At 38.7% G+C, this 25,172-nt stretch overlaps 1 protein-coding gene across 1 annotated transcript in view; it reads left to right on the top strand.

Annotated features, from left to right (window-relative positions):
- THSD7B (thrombospondin type 1 domain containing 7B) overlaps positions 1 to 25,172 on the top strand; it is a gene marked incomplete at both ends in the record, with an annotated part of 801,311 nt that overhangs the window by 223,937 nt on the left and 552,202 nt on the right. Inside the window, one exon of the mRNA XM_079709630.1 lies at positions 101 to 270. Within this exon, the coding sequence (XP_079565756.1) occupies positions 101 to 270 (170 nt within the window). The remainder of the gene's footprint in view (positions 1 to 100; positions 271 to 25,172) is intronic.

The raw sequence follows: 25,172 nt of genomic DNA on the forward strand, positions 1-25,172 counted from the left end.
AGATGATTACGTACATTTGATGTCGATGACTTAAGTTTCCTGTAGAATTTTGTATTTTCCTTACTTCTTCTTCTTCTTTTAAACAAATCAAACCAAACAGGTATTCCTGGAGGACCTCTGAATGGAAAGAATGCCAAGTCTCTCTCCTCCTCGAGCAGGAAGACCCCCACTGGCATGTGACGGGACCCATTTGTGGAGGTGGGATCCAGACCCGGGAGGTGTACTGTGCCCAGAGCACACCAGCATCCACGGCACAGAGGGCCAAGGAAGGTAGGCAGCCAGTTCTGGGGACAGATTCTGCTGCTGATTGGAAGGGAAATCAACACCAACACCATCTTCTCATATTCTCCTTGATATAATGGACCATCAACATTCACAAATTTAATGTTTTGTTGACTCTTTACAAGCCATCCGTAAGTTCTGTTACTTGAAGTAGTTTGGAATAGTCAAAATAGTACTGCTAATAATATCAGTCTCAAAGGATCTTTGTGAAAATTAAATGAGAAAATATACCTAAGATCTCTAGTAGAAATGACTGCTACAGGCTAAGGGGCTGGTACGCTGGAGTGAGTCAGTTGGTGAAGAGTTAGTAGCATTCTTTTTTTTTTTCTATACGAGAAATTTTTTGTGAATTTGTGAGTGTGGGAAGTTCTACAGACATATCACTTTCAGATATCAAGGATCCAGTCATTTATTGCCAGGTTTTAGATAATATGAAACTAAGAAGAAGGAAAAGGAGGAGGAAAAACAACTTTCTCCATGGTATCCTCTCTATTAGGCATGTATAATACAATCCATTTGTTTCAGAGTTTAGGATAGTGATAACATACAAGGACTGAAAAACTGGCCCAGATTTATTTAAGTCAATGGATTGAAAAGCTAAGAGTGTGCAGTAATGCTTCCACTCTAGAAAAATATATGGCCTGTTCCAGGCGCATTGGGGAACCCAACAGTGCCCTCTATAGAAGTGGTCGAGGTGAGAATGTTTCCTTGAGTGTGCATGTACATTCTCTGCTGTAGGACTTGGTTAGATAGAGAAGATGTGAGATTTCTTATTGTAGAAATACATCCATTTCATCCTGTAAAGCTTTTTTTTTTTTTTTTGTGACATGGCCTCTCATCATTTCAGAGGCCATGACCATAGCCTTGGATGATTCAGCTCATGACTCATAGAAGGATCATCTTTACAGATACCTTAGCATTTGCTTCAACAATTGAAGTTACAGTATCAAATTTATAGGGCTAGAGTTATTTAAAAATTAGTAGTTAAATTTTATTCCTTCTCTAATGTCACCTTTGGAAAGTGACAATTTACACACTTTCTCTTCCAGCATAGAACATGACTGTGCTTACTCCTCTGAATTTGGAAGAACAAATTTAGATAAAAAGCTTCAGATTATTCTTTCAGACCTTGGTGATCTTTCTATTCTACTTTCTCCTTCTTCCCTTTTACTGTTGTCTACAGTACTAGGATCTTCAGGGGTCAACACATATATAAGAATTTTGTAGAACTAATATATTATGATCAATTTTCAGCTTCAACATTTAATCTTCTATTGACATCTTCATCTTCCTAAAGTTTCTTTAGTAAAAATAGCTTTCTTATCGATCACCTATTTCTAAAGTTTCTTCAACCTTAATCTTTCCAGCTTTCTTAATGGAAACATGCTGGGCAGGAAATTTGCAATTAGGAGGGAAGTGGAAGGATGGTGTTCTAGCATTGGAAGTCGTATGCTACATGTTGGGGGATGTTAAATAGAGGAGGGGTGTTAAGTGCAGATTTAGCAGCCTATTAAGCCCTGGTACAGTGTGCTTCAAGCATCTATAAAAGAGGAAAAAATCTTAGGCCAGGCATACTTCCAAATTAATACTTTGGTACACATGGAAACAGAAAGCCCTTAGAAAGCCGAAGCCTGGTAACCCAGTTCTCAGGGGGCACTTAGATGTGGGGACAAGATACATACACATGGATGTATATAACGCAACAATGTACTCTTGTAGAAATTTGAATACAGTAGTCAAACTATTGCTGCATTGGAAAATACAGAACAGCCACATGGCATTAAAGGCATGGTAAAGATTACTACTTATCTTTGTAATCATTACAAAGGTTTGATTTTTGCTCTTGTTTGGAAGTGAACCAGAAAGGTTATTTAGCCATTACTTTCCTTTCTTATAAATGCTTTAATTTCCCGCTGTTATTATTTATGGATATACCTTGACAAATCTGGCAACATGAAAATTTCTTCCTGGCTCAAGTCAAATTGTTCAAGAGAACAATTGAATTGCAGTTATAAGGGACCAAAGAGTGTTTGCCCAATTAAAGAGGCAGAGTTTAAATATTTCTAACCTTTCTGCTAATGCAGTAACAAAGGCCAAAATTGATGACACTTTTTGCATTTCAGTTTTTATAAAGATCCGCTTTTTTGTTTTGGGATTTTTAAATTATTGTTAGATTTGGAAGGGAGAGGGGATTTTAATAGCATTGATTTTGGAAACTCTTTTCTCAGTCATAATTGACTTTTCCACAAGGTTAAGTTTTCCTTTGGCTCCAGGATACTCTGTTCACTCTCTGAAGTGGAATTGCTTGACTTTTCTTCCTTGAAAATCCCACCATCCACTGTGAATTAATTACTCTGCATTCCAAGAACCTGATCTTAGAGGAACCCACAATCTTAGGGAAAAAATAAGGTTAATTTCCATGGATCTCTCATGAAATAAAATGTAATAGAATATCTAGATACCAGAGTAAAAACAACAACAACAACAACAACAACAAAACCCAGAAAAGAGTGCTAATTCTCTCCCAAGGGCCTCAGAGTCTCCTGCTGGATGCTGAGGCTGAATGGGACTTCCGTGCAGTTCTGTTGCCAACTTATTCTTGTTGATAGCCAATTCTCCATTTGACCTCAGTTCAGGGTGTTTGTCAGAATAGTATAATAACATCTATGGCATATTTACCTGGTTCTGCTGTTCACTGTCCATGTGGTGTTTTAACTGCAGCCAAAATAATGCTATAATAATCAATATGAGAAGTGTTACTAGTAATAGTAGACAGGCCAATAGATTGTGAATGAAAATGTAGCAGAGTATTTATGATTTTGTTTACCAGTTATTGTTGTAGAGAGAATTGTATTTCTCTTTTATGGTTCAGAAGCACCAGCAAGAATGATGCTTACCTATAAATCTAAAAGCTTGGATTTGGTGAGACCATTTTCTTCTTGCCCTTTTGTCAGGTGAAATTAAAACCACTCAGCCTGCATTCAATGGATATTTCTCAGATGGTAAAACATTGAAAGAAGGGATGCACTTTCAAAAATCTAATAAAGACAGGGAAAATTTTATTCCATTCATGACAGTGTGGCCTAGAGATTGGCATATTAACAAATGTGGGATGAAATGGCTTAGAGATGCAGTGTATTTATATGGTGATGAAAACAAAACAAAACAAAAACCTAAAAACTAAATAAAAATTGGGAAAAGATATTGGTGCAGTTAAGCACCATGTTTTAAATTCAGTATTTGGCATTAAATGGGCACAGCTACTTTAGAATGCACACCATTTAGCTTTGAATTGTTAATTGTGTAAGTTAACCACTCCGCACCAGTAAGATAGTTCTTGAAAGTCCTATGTCTCTATAATGCTGGGCCCAGAGTTGGCATTAAGACAGTACATGATAAGATAAGGGAACATGTCCTAGTTTTAAATATGTTGGTTTGGTGAGTAAAAAGTGGATGACCATCACACATAACTTTTTTTTTTCAAAAATAATTTGTTATGTGCTAGCTATATTTTAGGGTCTGTCCTAGACACTGGAATTGTAAAGATGCCTCATTAATACAGGCTTTTAATTGTGACAACAATTGTACTAACAATTATGCTATAATGTCTTAGGTAATGTGTCTTCAGTAGTGTGTTACATTTTATATATATACATATGTTTGTAATATATAGGCCATATATATATATGACATAGTTAAAACCATTTAATTATGCCTGAGAGTAATCTTCATAATGGATATAATGCTTCAAGAGAGTTTGGAGGATCAACATGAAATCATGTTCTAAGTGGAGACAGGGAGAACATATGGAAATAAACGGAGATGTTTGTATTCAGTGGTGGCATGTGAAGTGGTATGAGAGGAGCACAGGAAATAAGGAAGTTAAATAACATTTAAAAGCTAATCTCTAAGAAGGATGTTACATAATGATTAAAGGATCAATCCAAGAAGAATATGTAACAATTATAAATGTATATGCAGGCAACATAGGACCACCTGAATACATAAAGCAAACATTAACAGACATAAAGGGAGAAATTGACAGTAACACAATAATAGTAAGGGACTGTAACATCCCAATTACATCAATGGACAGATCATCCAGACAGAAAATCAGTAAGGAAACACAGGCCTTAAATAACACATTAGACCAATGGACTTAATAGTTATTAATAGATATATACAGCATGCAATCCAAAAGCAGCAGAATAAACATTCTTTTCAAGTGCACATGGAGCACTTTCCAGGATAGATCACCTGCTAGGCTATAAAACACGTCTCATTAAATTAAAGAACACTGAAAGCATATCAAGCATCTTTCCTGACTGCAAAGCTATGACTCTATAAATCACCTACAAGAAAAAAAAATTCAAAAAAACATAAACACATGGAAGCTAAACAATATGCTACTAAACAGCCACTGAAGAAATAAAAGAAGAAATAAAAAATACCTGGAAACAAATGAAAATAAACAAACAAAAACCCAGTGACCCAAAATCTATGGGACACAGCAAAAGCAGTTCTTAGAGGGAAATTGTGGCAATACAAGCCTACCTTGGGAAATAAAAATCTCAAATGAACAACCTAACCTTATACCTAAAAGAACTAGAAAAAGAAGGAAAAACAAAACCCAAAGTTAGTAGCAGGAAAGAAATTATAAATATCAGAACAGAAATAAATGAAATAAAGGCTTAAAAAAAAACCAATATAAAGACAAATGAAACTAAGAGCTGGTTCTTTGAAAAGATAAACAAAATTGATAAACCCTTATACAGCTTCATCAAGTCAAAAAAGGAGATGACCCAAATCAATAAATCAAAAAGGAAAAAGCAAAAAATGAGACTGACACCACAGGAATACAAAAGATCATAAGTGATTACTCTGAACAACTATGTCAATAAAATAGACAACCTAGAAGAAGTGGGCAAATCCCTAGAAATGTACAGTGCCCCAAGACTGAACCAGGAAGAAATAGAAAATATGAACAGATCAATTACCAGTAATGAAATTGAATCAGTAATTTTAAAAAATCCCTACAAACAAAAGTCCAGGACCAGATGGCTTCACAGGTATATTCTGCCAAATAATTAGAGAAGAGTTAACACTCATCCTTCTCAAAATACTCTAAAAAATTCAGAAGGAAGTAATGCTTCTGAACTCATTCTGTGAGACCAACATCACCCTGATGCCAAAACCAAAGACATTACAAAAAAAAAAATTATGGGCCAGTATACTGATGAACATAGATGCACATATCCTCAACAAAATTTTAGCAGTTCGAATTCAACAATACATTAACCACATTTGTGGTTCAATATCCACAAGTCAATTAATATGATAAACTACATTAATAGTTCAAAGAATAAAAATCATGATTATCTCAATAGATGCAGAAGAAGCTTTTGAAAAAATTCAGCATCCATTTATGATAAAAATTCTCCACAAAGTATATACAGAAGGAACATAATAACAGCTATATATGATAAGCCCACAGCTAACATCATGCTCAGTGGTATGAAAGCATTTCATCTAAGATCAGGAACAAGACAAAGATGCCCACTCTCAACAGTTTTATTCAACATAATATTTGAAGTCCTAGCCACAGCAATCAGATAAGAAAAAGAAATAAAAGGAATCCAAATTGGAAAGGAAGAAGTAAACCTATAACTGTTTGCAGTTGATGTGATATTATACATAGAAAATCCTAAGGATAACTTAAAAAAAATCTCTGGAGTTCATCAATGAGTTCAGTAAATTTGTAGTATTCAAAATTAATATACAGAAATCTGTTGCATTTCTATACCCTAACAACAAACTATTGGAAAGAGAAATTAACCAAATAACCCCATTTACGATCACATCAAAAATAATAAAATACCTAGGAATAAACCTAACTAAGGAGGTAAAAGAACTGTACTTGCAAAATTATAAGACACTAATAAAAGAAACTGAAGACAACACAAACATATGGAAAGATGCTCTGTGCTCATAGATTGGAATAATTAATATTGTTAAAATGACCATACTACTCAGTGCAATCCCTATTAAAATACTAGTGGCATTTTTCACAGAGGTAGAACAAATAATTTAAAATTTTATATGGAAGCACAAAAGAATAGCCAAATAATCTTAAGAAAGAAAAACAGAACTGGAGATATCACAGTCCCTGAATTCAGACTACAAAGATACAGTCATCAAAACGTAGTATTGGCACAGAAACAGACACATAGATCAATGGAACAGAATTGAGAGTCCAGAAGTAAACCCACACACTTATGGTAAATTAATCTACAACAAAGGAGGCAAGAATATACATTGGAGAAAGGTCAATATCTTCAATAAGTGGTGCTGGGAAAACTGGACAGCTATATATAAAAGAATGAAATTAGAACATTCTCTAACACCATATTCAAAAATAAACTCAAAAGGAATTAAAGACCTAAATGAAAGACTGGAAACCATAAAACTCTTAGAAAAAAATATAGGCAGAACACTCTTTGACATAAATCATAGCAATATTTTTTGGGGGTCTGTCTTCTAAGGCAAAAAATTAAAAAAAACAAACAAATGGGATCTAATTAAACTTAAAAGCTTTTGCACAGCAAAGGAAACCATCAATGAAATAAAAAGACAGTGTACTGAATGGGAGAAAATATCTGCAAATGATGTGACCAGTAAGGGGTTAATACCCAAAATATACAAACAGCTCATAAAACACAGTATCAAAAAAACAAACAACCCAGTTGAAAAGGCAGAAGATCTGAATAGACTTTTTTCAAAGAAGACATACAGATGGCCAACAGGCACATGGAAAGATGCTCAACATCATTAATCATCAGAGAAATGCAAATCAAAACCACAATGAGATATCACCTCGTACCTGTCAGAATGAACATAGTCAAAAAGACCACAAATAACAAATATTGACTAGAATGTAGAGAAAAGGGGACCCTCGTACACTCTTGGTGGGAATGTAAATTGGTGCAACCTCCGTGGAAAACAGTATTGAGGTTTCTCAAAAAAATAAAAATAGAACTACCATATGATCCAGCAGTTTCACTTCTGGGTATGTATCTGAAGAAAACAAAAACACTAATTCGAAAACATACATGTGCTCCAGTGTTCATAGTGCATTATTTATAATAGTCAATGTATGGAAGCAACCAAAACATCCATCAATTACATGAGTGGATAAAGAAGATGTGGTATATACATATATACAATGGAATACTATTCAGCCATAAAAAAGAACAAAATTTTTCTATTTGCAACAACATGGATGGATTTGGAGGGTATTATGCTTAGTGAAATAAGTCAGACAGAGAAAGACAAATACTGCATGATGTTATATGTGGAATGTAAACTATAAAACAAATGGATGAATATAACAAAACATAAACAGACTCACAGATACAGAGAACAAACTAGTGTTTAACAGTGGGGAGAGAGTAAGGGGGAGGGGCAATATAGGGGTAAAGGATTAAAAAGTACAAATGTCAGCGTGCTAAGAGAATTCTCGTGAATGGTCATGTCCTATTTGCAAACTTATTTTGCAAAAACATATGCAAGAACTTTTTGAGATATAAAATAAACTAATTTACCTTATGAACAGATGAACAGATTTCTTAAGGGGCTATTGAAGGAGGTATTCCACCATCATTTGAGGGTCTAGAAATGTCCTTTACCTGTCTTTAGAAATTGGTTTAAAAGTCAATAAGCTCACTTGGGTGTGAGAATAGTGTCAGGAAAATAATATGCTTAGAAATTCCCTTAGCGTCAACCCTTAGAGGAGAAATGAGACTGCTTCAATGGGGTTACAGCATTTTCTCTTGTTTTATAGTAACAGAGAATCACAGATAACTGGATGAAGTAATCTTTGCTAATTAATAGCAGGATATTGGATGGCAGTTCACATGAGACCAAGAGATAGAAGACTATTGGCCTGTAATATTTCTACCTTGGAAACATACTCAATTATTAGGAATATATAGAGTATATACGAATATAATTCAAATATTCTCTCCCAAAGTGTGAAAGCTGATAAAAGTTTAAAAGGAAAGGAACATTAAATACTTAGAGGGAATTAGGTCACCTGGTATCTAAATTGAGATTAGTTTCTAGTGGTTCTGTTTTATTGCATTTGTATCTTAGTTTAGTGATTTTTTAAATCAAGTGTAACAGTCTTATCTTAGTATGATATAGCAAATGTTTACTGAATTACTGTACTTAGTGAAAATATTGAAGAGTGCCTACTTTAAGCATCTAATGATAGATTATCAGCCTGTTCTTGACATTAAAAATTTTTTTAAATTTATCTCAGGGTTTAATTCACATGATTGAAATAAGAGCGGGAGAGAACTTCCCTTGACAAATGATAGATGCAGGATATTTGAGGAGAAAGTCTACCATTGAATAGAAGTTACTCCTTGGGGGGAAGAATAAACTTGTGGGAAAATGGGTCTTTTTTACAACATGTGAGCCCTGCTTAATTTGATCTAAAAAGGAAGAACACATGTTCTTTTTTGTTTAATATGTTATATATTTATTCAGAATTAGCACAACTGAATTGATAATTCAGTACAGTGTACTACTGAAACCAGAGTATGTGGCATCACAGAGGAGGCAGATCGTCAAGAACCTAGAACTAGATGTGAGTTTGGATTTTTCCAGTGGTTTTACCAGTAATAGTTTAGCTTTTCTAATCTTAAAATTGCACTAAGACCATACTCCTGTAACAGCACATCACTTTTACCTGATATCTGGCCATTCTGATTGTCTTTGTTACTCATTAAGCTGTAAAGCCCTTGAAAGACATGCTGGGGTCCTTCTTTATATTTTCAAGTGCCAGCATCTATCATGTAAAGGGCAAATTTTTAATGCTATGGAATTCAAAATGGAAAGCTCTTCAAGTGAGAGTGAAATACTGAGTTTTGTTATTTTTATTTATTTGCTTTTTGGGTAACAGAGGAAGAAATTGTTTTACTGTTGACAAAACCAAAATGATCTCCTATGTGGAGATCAGCATTCCATGCCAAGGCCAGGTGGTCCAGACGCCCTGGAATGAAATCATATTAAATAGAAGATATGAGGGTCATGAAGTGATGGAAATGGTCCATCACTTGCAGAAAGATTGAGGAGGAAGGTAAAGGAGGGAAAACAAAGACAGTCACTGGGCCAGCTTGGACTGAAACTGTGGCTTTACCCAGTGGTCTTGGCTCAATACACTAGGTAGTTGATTTTTGAATAATTTTTAGAGTTAAATATTGCCCCCTTTGTTGTTCCCCAGAGAAAAGAGGTCATGGAAACCACAAATGATTTCAAATTATTTATGTCTATCAGTTTTTGATCTTTAACAGTCTAGGAGGGGAGATGAGACAAACAAATAACTACAGAAATAAGTGCCTTAAGAGAAAATAAGAATTTTAAGGAAGGGGAGGCTAAACCAGTGAGATGTGAGGGCGATAGGGTATGTTTGTTAAGAAGAAAGCTTTTGCATGGGCCTTAGCAGAAGGGCATGCTTTAGACAGGGGTTCATATGAAGGGGACAGAATCCCAGGTTAAGCAAACCATGTGAGTAAAGACACAGAAGTGGAAAGTCATAGAACATATTTAGAGTAAAACCAGTAATCAAGTTGGACATGGATATGGAATGGATGAAGGTAAGGGCCATGGCTTTAGGGTAGAGACAGAACTCTAGGCTGTGGTCTTTGGCCTTATAATGGTCATGAGATGCTAGAACTTGAAGTATTACCCTCTCTATCCCTGTGCGACACTCTGAGCTCCAACAATACTAAACTTTTTTTTTTTTTTTTAACATTCTAGACCTTTGGAGCTAGTCTCTGTCTGACCACTGACCATGATCCTAAGGTTTCCCTCATTCCCCTTCACCCTCATGAACTTCTCCATAGCTCTGACCTATCACCTGGATAACCTCTACTTCTTAGAAATTGTTTCCTCTGGGAATCCTTTGAGATGACATAGGCTTTCTGCTCCCCAGTCACGTTATTTCACTGCATTGTAATTGCACTGCTTGTGTGCACTGTTAACCAGGCTACTGTGCAAGGTCTGTGACGTTGGGGACTTCATCTGTGTTGTTCACTGTTATTTTCCCAGCATTTAGCACAGTATCTGGTAAATAAAAGATGCTTGAACTGAATTCAAGCTTTGCCCCTTCTCATGTTTCTTTTACCACCTTTGTCTTTCTTTCTCTTGGCCAATGCTCTACAAGGACGTGGTTCTCAGTCCATTTTCAGACTTGGATAAAACAGCATATTGTAGTGCCTGGGATCTGGCTTCCTGAGTAGCAGCTGAGGGGCCGGTAGTTCAACCTGGGAGATACAACCTGAAAGGGTAGGAGACTTAGCTCCTTGAGGAGTGAAATGTCACTCAAGGGAAATGTGATTTAGGAGGGAGCCAGGCTATTCCCAGTGCACCTGTATATTATTCCAATATCTTCTTTTTAATCCTTCCAGAGAAATCCGGTTTTCCAAATACACAAATCTGGCCTATATACCTTTGTGTTTTATTGTATTGGGTTGGCCAAAAAGTTCGTTCAGGTTTTTCATACCATCTTATGGAAAAGCCCGAATGAACTTTTTGGCCAACCCAATAAAATGGTAGCCAGCAAAACACATTGCATAGCATTGCTTCATATTTTCCTTGCTTTACTCCTGGTGTTTTTTCCCCTGTCACTGCCTCCTTGCTTTGCAACTTACAAAGAAAGTGGGGTTTTTTGGGCTGTGCCCTGTGGCATGTGGAGTCTTAGTTCCCTGACCAGGGATTGAACCCATGCACCCTGCAGTGGAAGCACCTAGTCCTATCCACTGGACTGCCAGGAAGTTCCCAGATAAAATATTAACACCTTAATTCTCATCATAAGCTCTACTTTCTAGAGGGCTCAGCGACACAAAACTCAATGAGTATGTATTGAAAGAAAGAATGAGAGATGCTCTTTTTAAGGATTTATTATAATAATCTAGATGAGACATAGTATGAGCCTGAAAGATGGTGGCAGCTGTAAAAGCTCTTCTTTTTTCTCTTTCATTTTCCTTCTCTTTTTTTCCTCTCTCACCCTCATTTTCCTTCCTCTTCTTTTATGTATCATCCAATTTTCTTTTTTCATTTCTTCCTGTTCCTCATCCTTTCCCTCTTCTTTTCATCTGGCATAAAGCCATGGCTCACGGGCCCAGCTGCTCCGTGGTATGTGGGATCTTCCTGGACTGGGGCACGAGCCTGTGTCCCCTGCATCGGCAGGAGGACTCTCAACCACTGTGCCACCAGGGAAGCCCTCAGTAGGTATTTCTTGAACAAATGAAAACAAACCCCTGCATCTAGTCTTACCATTCAGTTTCAGGCTTTTCTTTTCACATTGGAACAGCTCTTCTCTTCTTTGCGATCGTTCACATATACCTGCACTTCATTAATGAACAGTTAAGTTCTTTTCAGAGTCGAAGATTGCATTTGGAAAAAATCTGCTGAGACTAGTGCATTTACAATCTTTAGTTGGGTGCCTCACTAAACTTCATTTTGTCAGCTGGATTAGATTTTTCTCGAACACCAGGCCAAGAGATAATTAGGTTCCTCTTGGCAGTGCAATTTCTGAAACAAAGTTATCCCTTCCGAATCTATTTGTCCAGCCTTGTTGAATATGTGAATGCAAGTAGGACATAGAAGAAATATCCACTTACTGTCCAGCTCTTCCTGCAGGAAAGTTTCACAACTTTCTCACCAATTTATTTTAGTCATTAGCATTTTTCCATGCTCTAGTTTGAACTTCACACCAGGTTCTCTCCTCAAGAGGGAAGAGTCACTTAGTAAGATCTCTGTGTGTCTAAGAATGGTTAAATTACTCTTTGTGTTTTCTGGCCATTTTCTCAATAATGGAGAGAAGAATCAACTTCCATGTCAAGGAAATTCCCTGGTGGAGCAGTAGTTAAGAATTTGCCTGCCAGTGCAGGGGACACGGATTCAATCCCTGGTCTGGGAAGATCCTACATGCCGCGGAGCAACTAAGCCCAGACACCACAACTACTGAGCCCTCAAGCCACAACTACGGAAGCCCGCATGCCTGGAGTCGTGCTCCACAACAAGAGAAGCCAGTGCAATGAGAAGCCTGTGCACCGCAACAAAGAGTAGGCCCTGCTCGCCGCAACTAGAGAGAGCCTGTGCGCAGCAACGAAGACCCAACGCAGCCATAAATAAATAGATAGATAGACAGATAGATAGATAAATAAATAAATAAAAGACCCTTTGCTTTAAAAAAAAAAATTCCCATGTCAAGAGAAAAGCTGAAAAAACAGCTGAATTGTGATACCCCTTCTAATTTTAAGATTCTCTATGTCTCCATGCGGAATATAATTGTAGTTCATTTTATTCTTTCAAGGTCTGCTTTTCTAAGACTTTGATTTTATTTCAAACTGTTGATGAAATGTACCTGAGTTGTCCCAGTTCTTTTAGGCTCGAAGCTCAGTACTGAACCCAGATATTTCTTTTTGAATAAGCTATAGCAGTTTAAATGCAGTGTTCCCACATTGTACTTTTTATTGTCCTGCCCAACCCCATATCAGATTCTTTCCCAGGGTTCCAAACTTCAGGATATTGTCTCTCCTGCTGCCAAATGTTCATGCTAAAAACCTGGGCAATAGCCTTGGCATTTCACTGTCATTCACCTCTTTGCCCACACTCAGTCTGTCGCCAAATTTTGTTAGTTCTGTTATCGAACCAAAACTTGGATCCACTCGCCCACATGTGGTAAAGCCAATCTACTGATGCTGGGTTGTGGTGAAGGAAAGTGCAGCATTTATTATAAGGCACTGTACAGGGTATCTGGGACAGCTAGCGCTCAAAAAAGTCTGAACTCCTCTATGGCTTTCAGCAAAGCATTTTTTTTTTTTTTTACATCTTTATTGGAGTATAATTGCTTCACAATGGTGTGTTAGTTTCTGCTTTATAACAAAGTGAATCATTTATACATAGACATAAGTTCCCGTATCTCTTCCCTCTTGCGTCTCCCTCCCTCCCACCCTCCCTATCCCGCCCCTCTAGGTGGTCACAAACCACCGAGCTGATCTCCCTGTGCTATGTGACTGCTTCCCACTAGCTATCTGTTTTACGTTTGGTAGTGTATATATGTCCATGCCTCTCTCTCTCGCTTTCAGCAAAGCATTTTTAAAGACAAGGTGAGTGAGGGGAGTCCCAGGGCATGTGATCAGCTTGTGCATAATTCTCCAATTGGTTGATGGCGAGGTAACAGGGCAGTGACACAGGGGTTAATGGTATCAATCCTCAGGTGCCAGTAGGTCTGGGGACTATGTGCTCATGGTCATCAAGTAGTTAATTTCTTCCATTCGGTGGGGTTTTAGCATCTGTAAAGCAGCTCAGGAAACATGCATCAGATACTGTTATCTAGGTACTCCACAGAGGAGCTAAAGCAGAGGATAACGGGGACAGGACTGTTCTGGGAAGCCCCACAGGGTCCTGCGTGGTTACAACTCTACTATTTTTTTGTTGTTGTTGTTTATTCTATTTATTTCTATCTCCCTTCTAGCATTATTTCTCATTTGAACTACTGTAATAGTTTCCTGACTTATTTCCCTCCTTCTACTCTTACCCCCATATAAATAGAGTGGGGCATATTTAATGTGGTTTAGCACATGGTCTCTGCAGAAACACTACCTCTGTCCACATTCTCACTCTGTCACTTACAAGCTGTGTGGGGATGATGATCATTCCTAGCTCATAGAGTACCTTGAAAACTAAATGAACACACACCCTTACACATCACTTAGAACAGAGCCTTATACAATAAGCACTGAATAACTATGAGCTATTATTATTTTCCTTTTCCACACTCCAGCTGAAGCAACTTTACAAGAAAGCTTATCTGAGTCTATTGCTCCCATGCAAAATGACTTCAGTGACCCCCTCTGAATTAAAACTTCATAACATCTCTCACATAGCGATGTATGATCTGGCCCTGGCAAACCTCTCCAGCCTCAACACCCTCCCTTCCACTCCTTCTTTTGCAGCCACATGGTGTGGCATTGAGCAAGTTAGTTGACCTTTCTGTGCTTGAGTTTCCATCTTGCGGCTAGAGGCTAGCATCACGTGGTCACCTAGGCAGCAAAGAACAGGAGAATCATGGACCCAGATCTTAAACATCTTGATTCAGAGCTGATACTCTTGCACAGTACATTTAAGAGACTAGTCATTGTGTCCCTGTTTCAATGAAGAAGAGTGAGGGAAGGGGGAAGCCCCTGGCTAAGCAGCCATTTCCTAGCAATGGCTGTACACTTTGGAAGAGAAACACAGATCTTTGAGGGGCAGCTCGCTGTCTCTGCCACAGGTATTCTTTTCTATTAATTAATTACCCCTGTATTAATTTCCTATTGATGCTGTAATAAACTTAATGACTTAAGACAACACAAATTGATGATCTAACAGTTCTAGAGGTCGGAAGTGTGAAATGGGTCTCACTGGGCTAAAATCAAGATGTGAGCAGAGCTGTCTTCCTTCTGGAGACTCTAAGGGACAATCCATACCTCACTTTTCCCAGCTTCAGGATGACCCCCTTATTTCTTGGCTCATGACTCCTTCCTCTGTCTTCAGAGCTACCTGGCAACATCTTCAGATGTCTTTCTATGACCCTTATTCCTCCCTCATCCACTTATAAGGATTCTTGTGATCACATTGGTCCCACCTGGATAATCTAGAATAATCTCTCCATCTCAAAGTCAGTTGATGAGGAATCTCAATTCTACACCAACTTAATTCCCCTTTGCCATGTAACATAATGTATCACAGGTCGTAGGGAGTAAGATTTAGACATTATTCTGCCTACTCAAACCCTTTCTCTACTGAGAAATACTTGTGGTTTACTAAAATTAAACGAGAGGGTGGTCCTTGTGAATATATGGGTATGTAGTATGATGTTAGGGGGGACAGAGGTCCAATTAGCTTATAATTAAGAATTTAGGTGCTGAAGTTGGGATTGCCATGTTTGAGCACCAGCTCCCCTGTTTCCTACTGATATAATGTTGGACGGGTCACATAGCCTCTCTAAGCCTTCAGTCTTCTCCTCTGTAAGATGGAGATAACACAGGACTTCCCTGGTGGTCCGGTGGTTAAGACTCTGTGCTTCCAGTGCAGGGGGTGAGGGTTCGATCCCTGGTCAGGAAACCAAGACCCCACGTGCCGTGCGGCGCAGCTAAAAATAAATACATGAATAAAAATAAAATAAAATGGAGATGACAGTGGAGTTGTCAGGAGAAAATGAGATGATCCATATTTAAAGGAGAAAAAAATCATAGCCCAGTACCTGATATATACTGAGCACTCAATGAGTACAAAGTGTTATTTGTTCTTTTTCAGACAGTAAAAGCTTTGCTTTCTTGTGTATTCGCACATTTATCGGGGCCCTGCCGTTGGTGACACAGTGTATCAAATATTAGAGATGGAGGGATGCACAAATCAACCTTGACTATCAGGAGGTCAAAGCCAATTTGGAGAAACATAAAAATGAATTATGCGGCCTCCCTGGTGGCGCAGTGGTTGAGAGTCCGCCTGCCGATTCAGGGGACACGGGTTCGTGCCCCGGTCCAGGAGGATCCCGCGTGCCGCGGAGCGGCTGGGCCCGTGAGCCATGGCCGCTAAGCCTGCGCGTCCGGAGCCTGTGCTCCACGCAACCGGAGAGGCCACAGCAGTGAAAAGCCCGCGTACCGCAAAAAAAAAAAAAAAAAAAAAAAAGAATTATGTAGGTATAATATAAAGAATATTATATTCCAGGTGTGTAAAAAGTATTTTTCAAATGCAAAATTAAAAAGCAAGCAACCCAGAAGAGGAAAGGAGTAAGTCTTTTAAAGTTTCTATTAAAATGCAAATAGTTCAGCTTTTTCATCTGTAGAATGAGGAAATTAGAACATGATCCAACAGCAAAGTTTCTTTCGCTAATAAGATTATGTGATCAGTTCTCTCTGGAAAGGGCGTGACTCAGGCACTGGCCAGATACTTCACTGCCCTGCATCTGATACTTCACTGCCCTGCATCTGGTATGATGTGGATAGGAAAGGTCACTCCTGAAGCTCCGTGTCAGTTAATATCTTCTTGAGATTAGTCAGTCACCAATAACATGGCACTAATCTGTGAGTTCTCTACGAGTGCCTTCAGAATCGACCGCTAACAGATTTCGTACTTCCCTAGAAATTGGGAGTTGGGTATGTAAACATCCCATTCAAAGAATCCCAGTTGACTTTAATGGATGAAGTCCACAGACCATGACTTAAGCATTCTGTTGCAACAGTTTGGCACAGAAAAATCAGTAGATGTGCGAATTTTGGAATGGTATAATAAATAGAACATATAACAAAAGTTTTGACTTTTTCAAAATGTTCCCCAGGGCTGTTCAGTTACTTAATTGAAATGACCAGTCATAAAATGACTCTCCAGGATTTCTTATTATGTAAACAGGGAATTGAAAGACAAACAGTTCTAAAGAAATTGTGCAAAGTCATTGTAGCAAGAGCTATTAGTAAACTCAAACGTGAATAGCTGACACACATCTCAAGAAGAGTAAAGGGTCTCAGATATTATTCTACTTGCCAGAAAACAAGTTTGCCTGCAATCTTTTCATAGATACTGACAGAAGACATTAGACCCCTTGGTCAGAGACAAAGGGCATTTGTTACTCACAGCCATGTCAGTTGCCAGAATGTCATAATTGGTACTGGTTTCTGGAGCCCCAGTTCCCATAGTACAACACACAGGGGCCTGTGATGCCTGCATGCATAGTGAGTTGTGTAAGGGGAGAGAGACATTGAGCCTTAGAGATCCCAGTCCTTCATAATGAGCTGGAAGCAAACCTGTACAACCTTTGCCCTAGAGTGTGACTTTATCCTTCTCTTCCAAGGCTGTTCTCTCTATAAACATGCTTTAAAATATAGTCTGGAAGAAAATCTGTCATTATCTCTGATCATAAGATATGCAGAAATATGACAGATCCATGGAGAAACTCTCCCTACAAAACAACAACACACATGCATACACATTGGTTAATATATCCCTTAAAACGAAAAATGTAACAAATTGTATATAGTGAGTGATCTGCTGGTTTTCCGAATATAATCAAGACCTAGTATCTTCACTATATGAAACCATAGAATGCCCCATGTCTCCAAAATCTTTGATTGGCTAAAAGCAACCTCATTTTACAGTATTCTATCTTGTCGTGTTAGTTCATAAAAGGCAATTATTACAGTAAAAAACACACACAATCAACAGATACTTCCATTTAGAAAATGTCCTCTCTATTTTGAAAATTACAGCATCCAGACTTCTGGGAAATGTGTTCTATTTCCCTGAATCAAACAGAAACTGTAAAAGTATTGGGCTATTGATGTGCACCTTTATCCAGCAAGCTCTAAGAAGAATTTATTAAGGGTAGAGAAACAAATATGTAACAGATTGGCTTCTCCTGCAGAAGTTTTTGAGATGTGAAATTTTAAATGATTCTGCCAAATTGTTGGTTGGTAGAGCTAATATTTTGGAAATTCTACTCCAGACAACGAAAGGTTTGTACGTATAACTTGCCACCTATTAATCTCAAGGTAGCAAACTTCAAAAAAAATAAAAGATTTTATTGTGGGCATTTTCAGATGTACATGAAATTGAAATAATAGTTATTACACTTCGATAAAATGGAATCATGTGGAAAGAAATACTGAACTGAGAATGAAGTAAATAGAATTCTAATCCCATCTGTACCACTGATGATGATACTTAGCCTTAGGCAGATGGGTTACTCAATTCTGGCTTCAATTTATCCTTTTATAAATTAAAGATGATAGAATGTATTCATTCTCACCTCATAGGTATATTAAATACTAGTGGGAAATACAAATGAAAAAAATTAGTTACATTCTGAAGAAAATTTGTTTATATGTAATTATCTTTTTCTAGTTACCTGTATAGTCTCCTTTCCCTGAAATAGAATTGATTGGAGACACTACAGTTACATCATTTCCCCAAAATTCTACACCTGCAATTTTCTTTTTTCTAGTTAGGATATACTATGAAATTGGTGAGACTCATTTCGTATTCTTTAGACCAGATAAAGCTTGAAAACCACATCTATCATTTTTAAGACTGATAACTTCATTTAAATAAACTATGTAGTTAGTTGTTGATTTAAGAGTACTTTTCCACATTTATATGTTTAGGCTATGAGAAACTATTATTTGAAGCAAGAGTTAAAGAAATGGAATCTTGGAACTAATTGAGAGGAAAATTAGGTAACATTTAAGCAGTAATTATCAACAAACCTGGTGATATGAATGGCCTATGGTACTTGTCAAATGTATATGTTTCTCAGCTCCTCCCCTGACATTCTGCTTCAGTGGGTCTAGAAATTTGTAAATTTTTAAAGTGATAAAACAGGTGATTCTTTTTTTTTTTTTTTTTTTTTTTTTTTTTTGCGGTACGCGGGCCTCTCGCTGTTGTGGCCTCTCCCGTTGCGGAGCACAGGCTCCGGGCGCGCAGGCTCAGCGGCCATGGCTCACGGGCCCAGCTGCTCCGCGGCATGTGGGATCTTCCCGGACCGGGGCACAAACCCGTGCCCCCTGCATCGGCAGGCGGACTCTCAACCACTGTGCCACCAGGGAAGCCCAAACAGGTGATTCTTATACAAGAGGAAGGTTAGGGAACATTGACACAATTTAATATTTTTATCCTAAATATGCAAATTGAGACCTGCAGTAGTTGAACTTGCCTCATCCTCAGCATTGGTTCGTTGTAGACCTAAGGGTAAGCCCAGTGTCTTAGACTTCTATTCATTGCCCACTTTTTTCACCTATTACCCTGGCCTAAAAGTTAATGTGCTTACAAAATATGCACCATCTATACTAACTTACACTGATTTTTTTCTTCACACTCACTAGTCTAATACTTTCTTTCCAGCTAAATTTGGCAACTATTCAAGTTCTGGGGTCTGGAAAGCAGCCCCAGGAATTACAGAGCTCCTGTAAGAACTTGTTCCAATGATAACTTTAGATGTCGAGGCTCAGTGTGGAGTTTGCAGCTTTAGCATCAAAGCTTTGAATGATTTGCTAACTCTAATTGTTTTTTAGCTAGGATTTTATGGGTTTCTGTTTCCTGGTTATTCTTACATCTTATAGAAGCTACGTGGCTTTTCTTTATGACCCTGCAGAAAACTTCTATTGTGATAATACTGTGTCAAAAATCCTTGAAAATCTGTAACCTGTTATAAAGATGAAGATGATTATCTTTGTACTCAGTTTCCAAATGGCTCGAGGTAGACTTAAAGCTTAAAAGACATGGTGGCTATATAACAGGCATCAGTCTATGAATCTTAATTTAGTAAGACTTTCTCTGGCTTTCTCTTTTATTCTTTGTAGGGGGGGAAACCTTATACAGTATAATTTAGACCCTGTTGTCACAGTAAATGTGTTTTGTTCTTCTTTTTATGTAAGAAAGAAGGCTTCTTAAAGGAGCTTTATTCTCTTTTTCTTCCCGTCCTATTTTGAACATTATATAATACTTTTAAACTCAGCTTTCCACGGCAGTTTCCTCATTCCATTTATAATTACAAGCATTTTTTTACCTATCTGTTGACCATTTTTATCATGGGGTGGGGAAGTTATGAAATAGATCTGTTTCTGAGTGCCTCATGATCATTTCCAAATGAGAATATGGGTGAGCATTTTGGGGAAAATGTAGGACTTGAAAGAAATTTTTATTCAAGTGTACTTGATATTTGATGTTAGAGGACATACCAGAATATGTTTTGATGTTTTCCCAGAGGATTGTTGAGGCCGGGGCGGGGGCGGGGCGGGGGAGAAAAGAAGGTCCTTCATAACTCAAGTAAGAGCCACCTTGGGAGGGGGTAGCATTGGAGAGCTAGAGGAGAGAGCAAGGGGCTGGGGGATGGAACTGACAGGTGGGTGAGACCCATAACTAATTGTGGATATGGGCAAGTGAGGTTGGTTTCAAGCACCTGGATGAGACAGTCACTGAAAAGACACGTTGCACGGCTAATTCCTTCACATATTTTAACAGTATATGTAGCCTTACCCTACTTGCTCAGAGGGTTGCCCTGTATCATCATTTATGATCTCCATAATTACTGGTCTCCCCACTCCTACCTCAAACCCACCTCCGTTTTCAGAGAAGCCATGTACACATCTGTCCTTGGAAATGTTTCCTTTTAATTGGAGAGTATTGGAATAGACCAGGAAACTTTATTACTTGTGTTCATGTAACATAGTAGCAATACATTTATTAACTGCCTAATATTAAGTGACTGTCTCTCAGCTCTAGACTAACCCTTCTCTCTCTCACTTTTTTTTTTTTTTTTTTTTGCCGTACGCGGGCCTCTCACTGTTGTGGCCTCTCCCGTTGCAGAGCACAGGCTCCGGATGCGCCGGCTCAGCAGCCATGGCGCACGGGCCCAGCCGCTCCACGGCATGTGGGATCTTCCCTGACCGGGGCACGAACCCGTGTCCCCTGCATCGGCAGGCGGACTCTCAACCACTGCGCCACCAGGGAAGCCCCCTTCTCTCTTTATGTAGGTGAAGGCTAGAAGTCGAAGTATAACCTTAGCAGTGTGGTAGTGACCATTCCTGTTATCTTTACTGAGCTAGTGGAATCATAGTGTTTGCAGTTTGAAAGGGGCTGGATTGATTGTCTGGTGCACACCTTTCTCTGACATGGTGATTTCCTTTTGAAGCCTCCCTCAGTTTAGTTTGAGATTGCATGCTAGTGATAACTAATTTATCACTAAATAAAGTTCCAATTATTGCATAGACTTCTCTTATGTTGAATTGCTTCTTGTTAATTTCCATCCATTTCTCCCAGCTCTGTGCTTAGGAGCTACCTAAAATTGATCTATTTTGTATATGAAACCCCTTCATAATTTAAAGCTAGCCACACTAAACTCCCTACATTTTTTCTCTCTATACCAAACATTCCCGTCTTCAACTTTATCTTCAAGGGTCATATTTTCATATTCTTTCATCATAAAGGATGCTTAATGAACTCTAATCATTTCATAATGAAGTATGATTTCCTTTCTGTGTGGTTACTTGTCTCTTTAAAAATAAACCTTTGAATTTGGCCTGGGATTATATCACACTGAATACCCTGTGGAATCTACCCTCTTTCCCTGTTCAGAATTGGTTTGTTTTCTCCCTCCACTTCCATGTCTAAAATTTCTTATGTAGTAAGGCCCTAAATAATTTATCTTAAAGCAGCCTAAAGGGACAGAGTTCCCTGGCTGAAAGTGGGGAGTATAGGAATTTTAATGGGTCATCTAGTTATGTGGAGTCTGAAAAAAGAAGTTGGGCAGATGGGGCCCCAGTTTCTTTCTCTAACAGAGTAAAAAGGGATTCCCCTCCCTGCCATGCAGACAATATAGAAGGCTAACTGGTTTTCCCTCTGGAATAGTGCTTCTCAGATGTTAATGAATGTGCAAATTACCTGGCGATCTTTTAAAATGCAGATCATGAGTCAGTAGGTCTGGGCTGGGATTGGGATCCTGCGTTTCTAAGCTCCCAGGAGATGCCTATGCTTTTGCTCCATGGACCACACTTAGAACAGCGCTATCCAGTAGAAATCTAATGTGAGTCACAAATATGAGTCACACAGTAATTTTTCTAGGAGTCACATTAAAAAAGAAAAAAAGTCAAAAGAAATAGGTGAAATTAATTTTAGTAGTATACTTTATCTAGCTTAACATATCTAAAACATTATTATTTCAACATGCAATCAGTATAACAATAACTGAGATATTTTAAAATTATTATTAAATTAATTATTATTAAATTATTTTTTGTATTAAATGTTGTATGTATTTTGTACTTACAGCACATCTCTTGGATTAGCCACATTTCAAGTGCTCATTAACTACATGTGGCTATGTGGCTTCTGGGTACCATATTGGATCGTACAGCTCAAGGTATAGAGAGTTGGATATCTCAGAACCTGGGAATAATACAAATAACTAGTATTTGTTGATGCTTGCTTTGTACATGACACTGCTATGAGACATAAGTGCTATATCAATGCTTTAGATGAGTCATTATTATTCCCCATTATACCCATAAGAAAGAAGGCTCTACGCTGGCAGTAACTAGCCTAAAGTCACAATGGCAGGGCCAAGATTTGATCTAGAGTCTGACTCTGGAGCTTGTGTTCTTAACCACTGCTCCAGGGCAGGGGGCCCTCTGAGGTAAGCAAGTCCTCAAGGAATGGGAGCAGTGGGCCTGGCGTTTGGGAAGGAAAGGCCAGGCAAGATGGTTCCCTGTGATGGGTTGTGGCCACTAAACTCTGACACTGAGGTGAAAATTGCTTTTTATGGATGGATGTAGTTTCCCTATGGTATCCTTAAGCCTTTGGTGGTGTTGATTAACTTACAGGTTAGTAACAGAGGCTGCCTGTTGACCATGCCTGTGGGGATTAAGGTTGCTGGGGAAGTAGGGAGGATTTTGGACCTACACCTGCAGTGGTGGAACCAAGGCCACAGAGGCACCTGGGTCAACTGGCCCAGCGGTCCAGAGGGGAAATGGGATCTGCCCCAGGAAGTGATCTTGCACTCTGGGGGAATCCTCAGACCCATTCCCAGGTCCAGGCCTTCCACAGCTGTGTGGGGTGAGGACTTGGATGATTTGGTTTGCAAACCAAAGGGAAACAGCAAACCTGTGGGCCCTTCTCTCCCATCTCAGCAGTAGTTGAGACATTGGTTATATAAGTTCCATCTATTCCGGGCTGTAATTTACCTGGAGCAGGAGGTTAATTTTATTTTGAGAGGCTACAGGATCTCTTTGTCTACTGTAGATTTTTGATCCCTTCTTAACCAAGATGTTTCTACCTTTTTCACCTGGAGACAAGGATTTCAGTAATAACAGCAATAATGCTAATTTGAAAGGTGCACTACTGCATGGTGCCTAAAAGGGCAGGCTCTGGACTCTGAATGTTGTGTTCAGACTCAGTCCATGTCCCCTGCAAGCTGTGTGACCTAGACAAAGTCACTTATTACCCTCTAAGAACCTGTTTTCTCCAAGCCTAAAATAAGACCAATTAATAATAGCTCTGGTTACGCAGGGCTGTTATAAGCATCGTATAAAACAGTAAACATAAAATGCTTATTAGCTCTGTACCTGGCACTGAGAAAAGTAAATGTTAACTATTAAACTGTCATTGCTATTCTTCCCCTTATGTCTCATTATTCTATTTGCCAAGCTGAAAAGTCATCCAGTCATTTTTTTTTTTACCATAAAACTTTTAAAGTGCCCCTTGCCCTCTTTTGCATTCTTTAGCATTTTTACAGGCCCAATTTATTCCAGGCTTTAGCCCTTATAACATTATTATAATGCCATGCTCAAGTCACTAACATATGGTCTTGGCTGTGTTTCCTTCTTTTTAAATTTGTGCAAGTCTTTACAATGTGTGCTCATCGGAGAGTTCCTATGCAGCCCCACAAGCCCCCTTGGAGCTTTATTCTGTCAAATCCTCTATGGTGTTCTTGTAATTTGGGGGGGTCAGAATTCCTTTCAGGGTGAGCCTACACCATAAAATGTATTCCATCTTATGAGATTTAGCCCACGGCTTTTGGAACTTTCATTTCTGAATTCTGGGTGCAAGTCTAGCTCAGCTCCTGCGTCTGTCACAAACTCTTAAGGAACTTGAAGGGAAACCAGGGTGCAGCAGGACCATCCATGGCTGGTTCCCAATTGACCCATCTCCGTCTTGGAACAAGGCTTAGTCTCTGAACGCAGTCTCCAAATAGAGCTCCAATGAAACAATGATTTAATGAGAAATGGATGTTTTCCTGAAGATTTGAAGGAAGAAAAAAATGAAGAGACATATCCTACATCATACTCTTCAACTCAGTAGCATTTCTCATTGGGCCATTAGGCACAGTGTTCTGCCTCAATTTTATCCTCCAAATTCTTATTCTCTGGTGGCTTCTTTTTTTTTTTTTTTTTTTTGCGGTACACGGGCCTCTCACTGTTGTGGCCTCTCCCGTTGCGGAGCACAGGCTCTGGACGCGCAGGCTCAGTGGCCATGGCTCACGGGCCTAGCCACTCCGCGGCATGTGGGATCTTCCTGGACCGGGACACGGACCAGTGTCCCCTGCATCAGCAGGCACACTCTCGACCACTGCGCCACCAGGGAAGCCCCTCTGGTGGCTTCTTTATCTTTCTTCTTCTTTAAACTCAGACCCTCCTCCTCCTTCTCCTTCTTCTCCTTCTTTAGGACAATTCACTCCTTTTTATGTTAACCATACTATGTTTAGCGAATCAAAGTTTGAGGGTTAGAAAAATAGTGTCTATATACTGCCACTAAATAGGACTGTAGGGGACGGAATCTCAGTTAATCCCATTCAGATTGCTTTCTGCCAGTGCTCTTGTCATGTCTACACTGCCAAAGATAGCCTCTCATTGGTCAGACTTTGTTCTGGAATAGCAGCTCCTTTCCCTACTTTCTTTACAACTTCCACTATGAATGTACTGTCCATAGATTTTTCTAGAAGTTCTGCTTTTGGTTGAATGAGATTTTCATAAAATTTTTGCACAGTTAAAATTCTCATTTTACCATAGGGGCTCATTTTACTTTAATATACCTCTGTGATTTTTAGTTGTTTTATTTTCCATGCATACATTTTACATACAGTAAAGTGTTCACATCATAAGTGTATGTTTTAATGAATGCATTTCTAGGTACCAGCATTTCCATTACCCTGGAAAGTTCCCTTCTGCCCCTTCCCAGTGTCAACTGAAAAAAAAAATGCACAACCTAAAAGTTGAGAGTTATGTTTTATTCCACAGACATTCTGAGAACTTCAAGCCCGGGTCACAGCATCTCAGATAACACTGAGAAAC

Source organism: Hyperoodon ampullatus (assembly GCF_949752795.1).
Source record: "Hyperoodon ampullatus genome assembly, chromosome: 8".
In the NCBI taxonomy this organism is placed as follows: Eukaryota; Metazoa; Chordata; class Mammalia; order Artiodactyla; family Ziphiidae; genus Hyperoodon; species Hyperoodon ampullatus.